This window comes from Macaca thibetana, chromosome 6 (genome assembly GCF_024542745.1).
Source record: "Macaca thibetana thibetana isolate TM-01 chromosome 6, ASM2454274v1, whole genome shotgun sequence".
NCBI classification, from domain to species: domain Eukaryota; kingdom Metazoa; phylum Chordata; class Mammalia; order Primates; family Cercopithecidae; genus Macaca; species Macaca thibetana.
In genome coordinates, this window is record NC_065583.1 from 42,318,349 (window position 1) to 42,328,891 (window position 10,543).

At 59.1% G+C, this 10,543-nt stretch overlaps 2 protein-coding genes across 2 annotated transcripts; both read left to right on the forward strand.

Annotated features, from left to right (window-relative positions):
- The first annotated feature begins 300 nt into the window (after positions 1-300).
- Positions 301-4,884, forward strand: PROB1 (proline rich basic protein 1). Its single transcript, XM_050794976.1, has one exon. It carries the CDS (start codon positions 409-411, stop codon positions 3,442-3,444), a length of 3,036 nt encoding a protein of 1,011 aa, XP_050650933.1. The 5' UTR covers positions 301-408; the 3' UTR covers positions 3,445-4,884.
- A 633-nt stretch (positions 4,885-5,517) lies between these two features.
- On the forward strand, positions 5,518-7,854 carry MZB1 (marginal zone B and B1 cell specific protein). The gene is made up of 4 exons (XM_050795089.1): positions 5,518-5,786; positions 6,840-6,964; positions 7,291-7,401; positions 7,501-7,854. The coding sequence occupies exons 1-4, from the start codon at positions 5,613-5,615 to the stop codon at positions 7,655-7,657; spliced, it is 567 nt and encodes a 188-aa protein (XP_050651046.1). The 5' UTR covers positions 5,518-5,612; the 3' UTR covers positions 7,658-7,854.
- The last annotated feature ends 2,689 nt before the right edge of the window (positions 7,855-10,543 follow it).

Genomic DNA, 10,543 nt, shown 5'->3' on the forward strand with positions numbered 1-10,543 from the left:
AGGTCTGGCTCACAGCCTGAACCGCACACAGCAGTGCCTGACTTCAGGCAGATCCCTGCTGGGCTTCAGTTTCCTCACCTGTGATGGGTGGAGCTGGGCCTAACTCCTGGCTCCAAGGCTTCAAAAGTTGGGCCTGCCATTACCTCACCTGCCTGTCCGCCAAAACTTGGAGCCCACCCCAGGTACTCCGGCTTGTGCCTGAGAAGGGGGTTAGTTGGGCATGGGGGCTGGACAGGGAAGGGTGCAGGGCCCAGGTCTCTTCTGCTGCAGGCGCCGCTGGCTCAGGAGTGGACGCGGCCGCTTTAAGGCGCGGTGACCCCACGGCATCCTCGGGCGGGGCGGGGACAGTGCCGGCGCCACCAGCGGAGGCGAATGCGAGGGAGATAGTGCGCGGCGTCCGGCCCCACCATGCTGACAGCGCTCGCCCCGCCAGCCTTGCCTGGGATCCCGAGACAGCTGCCCACGGCCCCCGCGCGGCGCCAGGACTCCTCCGGTTCGTCAGGCTCTTACTACACGGCTCCGGGTTCTCCGGAGCCCCCGGACGTTGGGCCGGACGCGGAAGGCCCAGCGAATTGGCCCTGGGTGGCCCCTGGGCGGGGGGCGGGTGCCCAGCCTCGCCTGTCCGTCAGCGCCCAGAATAGCCGCCAGCGGCACGGGCCCGGCTCGGGTTTCTCGCGAGGCCCGGGCTCCGGCCCACTGCCACCCCAGCCCCAGCTGCGCACGCTGCCGTCGGGGGAGATGGAAGTCATCTTCGGCGTCGGGCCCTTGTTCGACTGCTCCGGCGCAGAGGATCGCGAGGCACAACAGCTCACGGAGCCGGCCTTCATTAGCCCTTTGCCGCCGGGGCCAGCGTCTCCCACTCCTGTCCCACGTCAGTCCCAGGCCCCAGATGGTGGCTCCCGCTGGGCCACCTACCTAGAGCTGCGGCCCCGTGGGCCAACTCCTGCAGCCCCAGCGCAGTTCGAGTGTGTGGAAGTGGCTCTGGAGGAGCGCGCCGCACCCGCCAGGCCCCGGACGGTGCCCAAGCGTCAGATCGAGCTGCGCCCCCGGCCCCAGAGTCCCTCGCGGGCGGCCGGTGCGCCGCGCCCCCGGCTGCTCCTGCGCACCGGCTCCCTGGACGAGTCGCTGGGCCGCCTGCAGGCCGCCGCGGGCTTCGTGCAGACGGCGCTGGCCAGAAAACTGAGCCCCGAGGCCCCGGCCGCGAGCAGCGCCACCTTCAGGCCCACGGGGCTGTCGGAACCTGCGACCCGGGAAACGTCCCGCAGCACCCGCGTGGTCCTGGAGAAGACTAAGTCTCGGCCACTTCGCGTACAAGATAATTCGGCCCCCGCCAAAGCCCCGAGGCCGTGGCCCAGCCTCCGCGAGCGCGCGATTCGGCGCGACAAGCCTGCGCCCGGAACGGAGCCGCTGGGTCCTGTTAGCTCCAGCATCTTCCTTCAGTCAGAGGAGAAGATCCAGGAGGCGCGGAAGACTCGATTCCCGCAAGAGGCGCCGCATCGAACTGTCCAGAGGGCACGGAGTCCGCCTTTTGACTGTAGGGTCCCCTCGGAGGTTCCGAGTAGGGCTGTGAGGCCAAGAAGCCCGTCCCCGCCGTGGCAGGCTCCAAACGGGGCTGTACGGGGTCCTCGCTGCCCGTCGCCCCAGAACTTGTCCCCGTGGGATCGGACTAGTCAGAGGGTGAGTAGCCCATCGTTCCCTGAAGCCTCCTCCGCGTGGGAAAATCAGAATCTCGCCGTCGAGGAAACTGTCAGCAGGAGAAGCCCTTCCCCTCCGATCCGTTCCCAGTGGAATCAGTGTGTTGCTGGGGAAAGGAGCCCGTCCTTCGAAGCCCCTTCCCAGTGGGAGATTCCACATTCGGCAGTCGGGGATACGGTGGAGCCAGGTAGCAGCCCGTCCCCGCCGGCCTTCTTCCCGTGGGAGGCTCCAGATCGTCCTATTGGAACTTGGGGCGCATCTCCCCAAGAGACGTGGGACCCCATGGGGCCAGGCGCATCGATAGCATTTACTCAGGAAGCTCAGAATGGGTTAACTCAGGAGGAATTGGCACCGCCTACACCGTCCCCACCCGGGACTCCAGAACCAGCAGAGATGCAGAGTCCATCCACGCGGGAGATTCCGGATCTTGCCTTTGGAGGGAGTCAGCCGTCCCCAGAGGTGGCAGCACCCGACAGCCACCTTGTGGGCACCCTGGACGCCGATAAGTGCCCGGAAGTCTTGGGTTCTGGAGAGGCGGCTTCAGGACGTCCGCGCGTGGCCATTCCGCGGCCTCGAGACGTGCGCAAGTTGGTGAAGACCACTTACGCGCCAGGCTTCCCGGCAGGAGCCCCAGGCTCAAGGCTGCCTGCGCCTCCTGCCGACCCCTGCGGGGAGGAGGGCGGCGAATCCAAGACGCAAGAGCCGCCCGCACTGGGGCCCCCGGTCCCGGCTCACTACACTTCCGTTTTCATCAAGGATTTTCTACCGGTCGTGCCGCACCCCTACGAGCCTCCAGAACCGTCCTTCGACACGGTCCCCCAGGACGCCTCACAGCCCAACGGGGTCATGCGGCGGAGGGCAGAGAACAGCACGGCGAAGCCCTTCAAGCGCACAGAGATCCGCCTGCCTGGGGTCCTGGCCTTGGGTCGCCGGCCCGAGGTAACCTCCGGAGTGCGAGCGCGCGGCCCTGGAGGAAAGAACAGGGATGCAGAGGCCCAGCGCCTTGTCCCCGACGGCAAGGGTCGGACCAGCCCTCTAGGCGGCGCCCGCAGCTCATCCCAGCGATCCCCCGTAGGGCCAGCAGGGGTCCGATCGCCCCGCCCCAGCTCCCCTCAGGTGCACGCCAGCCCGAGCCCTGGGATAGCACTGAAACCGAAGACACCTCCTACGGCCCCCGAGCCCGCGGCTGCCGTCCAGGCGCCACTCCCGCGGGAGCCCCTGGCGTCGGCGGGCAGGACGGCCCCCGCCCAGCCCCGTGCTGCCTCGGCGCCTCCCACAGACCGGTCCCCGCAAAGCGCCTCCCAGGGAGTGCGCAAGCCGCCCGGGGCCGCGCCCCGGGGGAAGGTCTTGGTGGACCCCGAGAGCGGCCGCTACTACTTCGTGGAGGCGCCGCGTCAGCCTCGGCTGCGGGTGCTCTTCGACCCCGAGAGTGGGCAGTACGTGGAGGTGCTGCTGCCGCCCTCGTCCCCTGGGCCGCCCCACCGCGTCTACACCCCTCTGGCCCTGGGCCTCGGCCTCTACCCGCCTGCCTATGGGCCTATACCCAGCCTCTCCCTGCCACCGTCCCCAGGCCCGCAGGCTCTCGGCAACCCCCAGCTACCCTGGGTCTCTGAGGCAGGGCCCCTGGACGGGACCTACTACCTGCCAGTGAGCGGAACCCCCAGCCCTGCACCTCCTCTGCTCTTCTGTGCGCCGCCCTCCAGCTCAGTTCCCACCCAGCCCGGCAAGGGTTCCTTGTTCCCACTGTGAGGCCCCGGGCAGATCCCCATGGAGTTGGAGCCCTTGGATGGCCTGGGAGGTTCTGGCATCCAAGCCCCTACCCTCCTCTCTTTCCGCTGCCTCTGTCTTTAACCCATCCCAGCCAGTCGTCGGACAGGAAGTGATCTTCAGAGAATGAATCTGAGCCCCAAGGCTGGCGGAGCTGGAGTCACCCAGGAAGTGGCTGCCTACTTCCTCTCCCAATGAAATTATGTATCCCTTTCCCAGGCATTCCCAGGGCATGGTGTGGTGTGTGTGGGTGTGTGTATATGTGTATATGTGGGCAAGCAAATAGGGAAAGTGAGGCATCCCTGGGCTTGTCCCCAGGAGCCCATCAGAGGAGGTGCTGGGGCTGCCCTGTGGCAGCAGGAACCGGAGCAGCAGGAGACAGGGCGGGGAACTGTCTGCCTTTCCTCATAGCAGGCCCAGGTGAGGTGAGGCTGGCCAGTGCCCCTGGTGAGGTGGCAGGAAGGACTGGCTGTCAAGTCTGCTCTTAGGAAGAGGAGCTGAGCTTTGGCCTTGGAGGCTACTGGGGGGAAAGTGGCCAGTACAGCCCCAGGCCAGGCTGGCTCTGAGAAAGGGAGCTAAGGCAGGGGGACAGCAGGTGGAAGCAAAGCAAGGAATACAGGGAGGGCCTGGGTCAGGGGTGAGCCTGGAACTTGGGGTGGGAAGATGGGGAGCCTGGCCCTCAGAGCTGAGCTGACTCATTTTTGGGCCAGGGGTGGGGCTTCTGTCCCCGACCCCCTACATCGGGAGTAGGTGAAATGGTCATCAGGAAGGTCTGAGAAGAGGGAGGGTTGGGCTCTTGTCCCACAGGAGTCTCTTGACCCCTCTGTGTGGTTAGAAGGTGGGTTAGGGCTGGCAGTAGAAGCGATACCCCTGGTGGAGTAGCCAGAGGGACCTGCAGCTCTTGGCAGATTCTACTCCCCAGTAACAGATGTGGCAACAAGGCCCAGAGAGGGGCTGGCCCTACAGACCAGTCACAGCAAGGGACAGGGCCCAGAGCCTGCACTTCAGTTGCCCTGAGATTCCAGGAGCCTCTGAGGGAGATGAGGGGGTCTGCATGAGGTGGGAGGTGGTGTGCGTGGGGGTCTGTGTATAGTTCTGAACCAGAAATGGCTGGCCCTTGCCAGCCTGGTGTGTGATGTGATGAGTTTGCGAAGGACAGTTTCCATGAGAAGCAGTGGCAAGGATGGGGATGGATGCCTTCGTTGTTCCAGGCCTGTCAGGGGGCCCAGGTCCCTAGCAGTCCCTGCCCTCTGCCCTGGACTGGAAATTGATTAGGAGAGCTATGAGTCAGAACAATTGGCCATTTTCTGGCTGGAGACACCAGCTCCGATGGCATGGAGGCCCTGGGACCACCCCAGGTGCCTTTACCTCATCCTGGTGTGTAATAAATCACTGACCATGGAGCCATGATGGCTGAAATAACTGGTGTGAGGTGCCTGATTTCCTGCCATGGCCTCTCAACACCCTCCACAATGTCCTTCCATGCCTGGGTATGGCCTGGGTGGAGGGGACCTCAGGGCTAGGGAAGGAGACCATGTGTGTCTTAGAAACACTGTAGCATCCCTGTCTCCCTGAATTTGCCTCCCAAGAGGCTGGCAGCCACACCTCATTCCTTCTGGTGGTTGAGTGGCCAGGGGGCCTTGGGTCAATCAGGCTTGGGTTTCTCAGCATGGCCCCTCTAGCTATGTGGCCTTGGATTTGTCACCTCTCTCTGAGCCTTTGTGTCGGAAAAGGCAGAATAAACATGACAGTCTTATTTCTCAGAAAGGTCAATGAAAAAAGATGACGGTAGCTAACCAACTGTTCCCACAAGGTACTCAGCAGAGTGCCTACCACTTAGCCAGATCACAGGATGTGGGAGGTATGGGCCCCTGTGTGTTCCTGCCCAGGCCCAGCCCCTTTCCTTGCCTCATTGCTCCCTATCTGTGAAATGGAGCTGAGATGGCTGGAGCCAGGGTCCAGCTAGAGGACATGCCCACGTGGCATCTTCAGGGCCCTGGAGGAGGGAGTGGGAGGAGGATGGGAGGGGTGAGGTGTCAGTTCCCCATTGGTCTAGGCCAGGTGTTCTGCGGCAGTCCCCACACCACACAAGCACACACACATCTGCACCTCAGCCACATCCTACACTTGCTGAACTGGCTCCTGGGGCCATGAGGCTGTCACTGCCACTGCTGCTGCTGCTGGGAGCCTGGGCCATCCCAGGGGGCCTCGGGGACAGGGCCCCACTCACAGCCACAGCCCCACAACTGGACGATGAGGAGATGTACTCAGCCCACATGCCCGCTCACCTGCGTTGTGATGCCTGCAGAGCTGTGGCTTACCAGGTGAGTCCTTCACTCACACCCCTTCTCAAGCCAGACCCCTCCATCCACCTCACATTCTACCACCAGCCTTTGATCCCCAATCCCTACCACTGGGCATCAAGCCACAGATGCAGTCTTTAATTATATTCCATGCCTCAGTTTACCCATCTGCCTGCCCAACAGAGAGCAGACAATCTGGGAGGCCTCTATCGTATCTTGAGACCCCAGGGAATCACTCACTTGTCCTTAGGCTTCTCCCTTTCCAGGCCCATCCTTGGTTCTGGACTCCCTCCCCAAACCTGACGGGGCGACTTTGGCTATGTGTACATGGTGCACGTGCACACGTGTGAGCACCTGCACGTGAGTATGCGTGTCTGGGTTCACACACACATCTGCTGAGCATGCCTGCGCACCAGTGTCTCTGTGAGGTGGGGGCCTGGGAGTACTTGTGCTGTTAGTTTTTCTTACCTTGTTCTTGTGGTTTAAAATGGCATATGCTGGCCGGGTGCAGTGGGTCGTGCCTATAATCCCAGCACTTTGGGAGGCTGAGTGGGGCCGATCGCCTGAGCTCAGGGGTTTGAGACCAGCCTGGCCAACATGGTGAAACCCTGTCTCTACCGAAAATACAAAAAATTAGCTGGGTGTGGTGGCGCCCCTGTAGTCCTAGCTACCTGGAGGCTGAGGGAGGAGAGTTGATTGAACCTGAGAGGTGGAGGCTGCAATGAGCTGAGATCACATCCCCGCACTCCAGCCTGGGTGACGGAGGGTGTGAGACTCTAAATAAATAAATAAAAATAAAATGGCACGTGCCACTGGGCAGGTGTGCCCTGGAGGAGGGACCCCAGTGCCCAGGCCTCACCTACCACTTTAGCATTTCTTTCCCATCCCCCACTCCCATCCCAGGGAGCTTTGGGGGCTGGGGGAGGGGCCGTGCAGCAGCCTTACAGGTGCTTCCTGCTCAAACAGCTCTCTTGCCGCCTTATTCTCCCCAGAGACTCTGCTCCTATCCTCCCCACCTCCCCCTAACTGAGCAGCAGTCCTGAGGCCCTGCCTCCCAGTCCCTCCTTGTTCCAGATGTGGCAAAATCTGGCAAAAGCAGAGACCAAACTTCATACCCCAAACTCTGGGGGGCGGAGGGAGCTGAGCGAGTCGGTCTACACGGATGTCCTGGACCGGAGCTGCTCCCGGAACTGGCAGGAGTGAGTTGAAAATCCTGCCCCCACCTCCCTCCTCCAAGGGCAGGCCTGGTGAGTGGAGATTCCCACTCACCTGCTCACACGACACACACTCCACTAGGACCCTGGTCCAAGGAAGGGGCTGGCTGGGATGAAGTCTGGGCTCTGGAGCTGAGAGCAAGTGGGAGAGCAGATGGCCAGCAGACAAGGTCACCTTGTGACCTTGGGCCAAGGGCTTTCCCTCTCTGAATTCCGCAAACACCCAGCATGTCCAGCTTGGTGTGGAGAAGGGTCTCTCCCTGGCTGGGCTCCTGCCAAAGCTGTACTCCTCTCCTCTCCACTGCCACCAGCTATGGAGTTCGAGAAGTGGACCAAGTGAAACGTCTCACAGGCCCAGGACTTAGCGAGGGGCCAGAGCCAAGCATCAGCGTGATGGTCACAGGAGGCCCCTGGCCTACCAGGTGATGCCCGGGGCTTGGGGATAGAATGAAGCTCCTGGAGCCTTGGTTTGCCCCACTGTGGGCTGGGCAGCATCTGAGGCTCCCACTGGGCTCCCCTAGGCTCTCCAGGACATGTTTGCACTACCTGGGGGAGTTTGGAGAAGACCAGATCTATGAAGCCCACCAACAAGGCCAAGGGGCTCTGGAGTCATTGCTGTGCGGGGGACCACAGGGGGCCTGCTCAGAGAAGGTGTCAGCCACAAGAGAAGAGCTCTAGTCCTGGACTCTACCCTCCTCTGAAAGAAGCTGGGGCTTGCTCTGAGGGTCTCCACTCCCATCTGCAGGCAGCCAGGAGGGCAGGAAGACCTTGCTCTGTGCTGCCATCCTGCCTCCTTCCTCCAGCCTCAGGGCCCTGGGGCCTGGGTGGGAGCCAAGGCCTTCTCCTCTGGACTCAAATAAAACCCAGTAACCTCACTTCTTTTCTTTGCAAAAGGTGCTTGGGGGGCTGGGAGTGCAGACATTGGTGTTTCTTCTGATGTCCCTTCTAAGGAAAAAAAAAAAAACAACTCTCAAAATCAATTTTTTTTTTTTTTTTTTTTTTTTTTTTTTGAGACAGTCTCTGTCACCCAGGCTGGAGTGCAGTGATCTTGGCTCAATGCAACCTCCACCTCCCAGGTTCAAGAGATTATCCCACCTCAGCCTCCTGAGTGGCTGGGATTACAGGCACCCGCCATCATGCCTGTCTAATTTTTGTATTTTTAGTAGAGACAGGATTTCACCATGTTGGCCAGGCTGGTCTTGAACTCCTGACCTCAGGTGATCCACCCACCTTGCCTCCCAAAGTGCTGGGATTACAGGCGTGAGCCACCGAGCCCAGCCTTCAAAATGCTTTTTCTATTCTCTCACTCCACAACAACACAGAAGATGGCTGTGACCAAATGCGTGGGGGCTTTCCCCCACACACCAGACAAGCAGTTCTGCAGCCGACACCAGCTGGGTGCCCTCCAAAATTTAACTCTGGCACTATCTACCTGGAGATAGCATCAGATCCCACAGGCTGAGGACTCAGTCCCCTGTTCTGTCCCCTATTCCTATGCCAGTTCCAACTCCAGGCCTCTGGAGCTTCTGGCCTATTGGCTTCAAGATGAGGTTTCCACAACCCCCTCTTTGAGTTCAACTAATTTGCTAGAGTGGTTCATAGAGCTCAGAGAAACATTTGCCAGTTTATTATAAAGGATGTTACAAAGGATACAGATGAAGAGATGTGTAGGGCAAGGTATGGGGAATGGGCTCGGAGCTTCCATGCCCTTCATGGATGCATCACCAGCCAGGAACCTCCACGTGCTCAGCTATCCAGAAGCTCTCTGAACCCCGTCCTTTTGAGTTTCTGTGGATAATTCATTAGGTAGGCATGATTCATTAAGCCATTGGCCATTGGCGAACAACTTACCCTCCAAGCTGTCTGCTCTCCCTTGGCTGGGGGTGCGGGGTAGGGGGCTGAAATCCTGCCTTGGTCTCTCTGGTAACCAGTCCCTGTCCTGAAGCTACCCTAGGGGCTGCTAGCCATCAGTCAATCATTAGCACACAAGAAGACATCATTTTGGGAATTCTAAGATTTTAGAAATTGTACTCCAGGAAACAAGGTCAAAGACCAAATATATATTTCACAATATTACATCCCTCCTACAGAAGGCCAAATATACATCCCTACAACTTCCAGAGGTAAGAGAGCGCCGTCAATGGCGTAGTGATGTAACCGCCCAAAGGGTTCACCTTGCCCAAGCCTAGACAGAGCTGATTTCTCAAGACCGGGGAATTCAATGAAGAGTAATGAATGCAGAGGTGGCTGTGCAGGAGACCAGAGTTTTACTATTACTCAAATCAGTCCCCTCAAGCATTCGGGGAGCAGAATTTTTTGTTTGTTTTTGTTTTTGTTTTTTTTTTGAGACGGAGTCTCGCTCTGTCACCCAGGCTGGAGTGCAGTGGCGCGATCTCGGCTCACTGCAAGCTCCACCTCCTGGGTTTACGCCATTCTCCTGCCTCAGCCTCCCAAGTAGCTGGGACTACAGGCGCCCGCCACCACGCCCGGCTAATTTTTTTTTGTATTTTAGTAGAGACGGGGTTTCACTGTGTTAGCCAGGATGGTCTCGATCTCCTGACCTCGTGATCTACCCGTCTCGGCCTGCCAAAGTGCTGGGATTACAGGCTTGAGCCACCCCGCCGGGCCAGAGCAGAGTTTTTAAGGACAACTTGATGGATGGCGGGGAAGCCAGTGAGCCAGGAGTGCTGATTGGTCAGGACTGAAATCATAGGAAGTCGAAGCTGTCTCCTTGCCTTGAGTCAGTTCCTCGGTGGGAGCCACAAGTCCCAGTGAGGCAATTTATGGATCTGGGTGGTGCCAGCTGATCTATCAAGTGGAGGATCTGCAAAGTATCTCAAGCGTTGATTTTAGGAGCAGTTTAGAGAGGGTCAGAATCTTGTAGCCTCCAGCTGCATGACTCCTAAACCACAATTTCTAATCTTGTGGCTAATGTTAGTCCATCCTACAAAGGCACTCTAGTCCTCAGGCAAGAAGGAAGTCTGCTTTGAGAAAGGGCTGTTATTGTCTTTGTTTTAGACTATAAACTAAAAACTAAGTTTCTCCCAAGGTTAGTTCAGCCTACACTCAGGAACGAAGAAGGACAACTTGGAGGTTAGAAGCAAGATGGAACTGATTAAGTTAGATCTCTTTCACTGTCTCAGTCATAATTTTGCAAAGGTGGTTTCAGTGACATCCCAGGTCTTCAGAACCATCATGAGAAAAGAGAACCAAGGAAAACTCGGCACGCAGGCCACCTTGTGGCACACCTACTCCAGCTACTCCATGCTGTCTGCGCCCCTCCCAGAACACACGTCTCACTGGGTCTACACCTAATGGCTGTTCATTTTCCACACTCTGCCTTTGACCCCAGCTGGTATGGATGGGCCCTGGATTTCTGACCAGCCAGATTCAACATTTTGGTTCTCAGTCCTGCTTTCCCCAGAAATTCTTCTGGCTGAGCCTTTTCCTTAGTAAAGGAGCCCTGGACCCCACCTAGGTCTGGGAACTGGAGATCGGTGGCACCAGAACTTTCAGTTTCCTTTGTGAGTGTCTCTGATCTGGCCAAGCCCTGGGAGAGAGACA

Coding starts and splice junctions, on each gene's coding strand:
- PROB1 (XM_050794976.1), top strand. CDS start 409: ATGCTGACAGCGCTCGCCCCGCCAGCCTTGCCTGGGATCCCGAGACAG.
- MZB1 (XM_050795089.1), top strand. CDS start 5,613: ATGAGGCTGTCACTGCCACTGCTGCTGCTGCTGGGAGCCTGGGCCATC. Junction 5,787..6,839: donor GCAGAGCTGTGGCTTACCAG/GTGAGTCCTTCA, acceptor TCCTTGTTCCAG/ATGTGGCAAAATCTGGCAAA. Junction 6,965..7,290: donor TGCTCCCGGAACTGGCAGGA/GTGAGTTGAAAA, acceptor CACTGCCACCAG/CTATGGAGTTCGAGAAGTGG.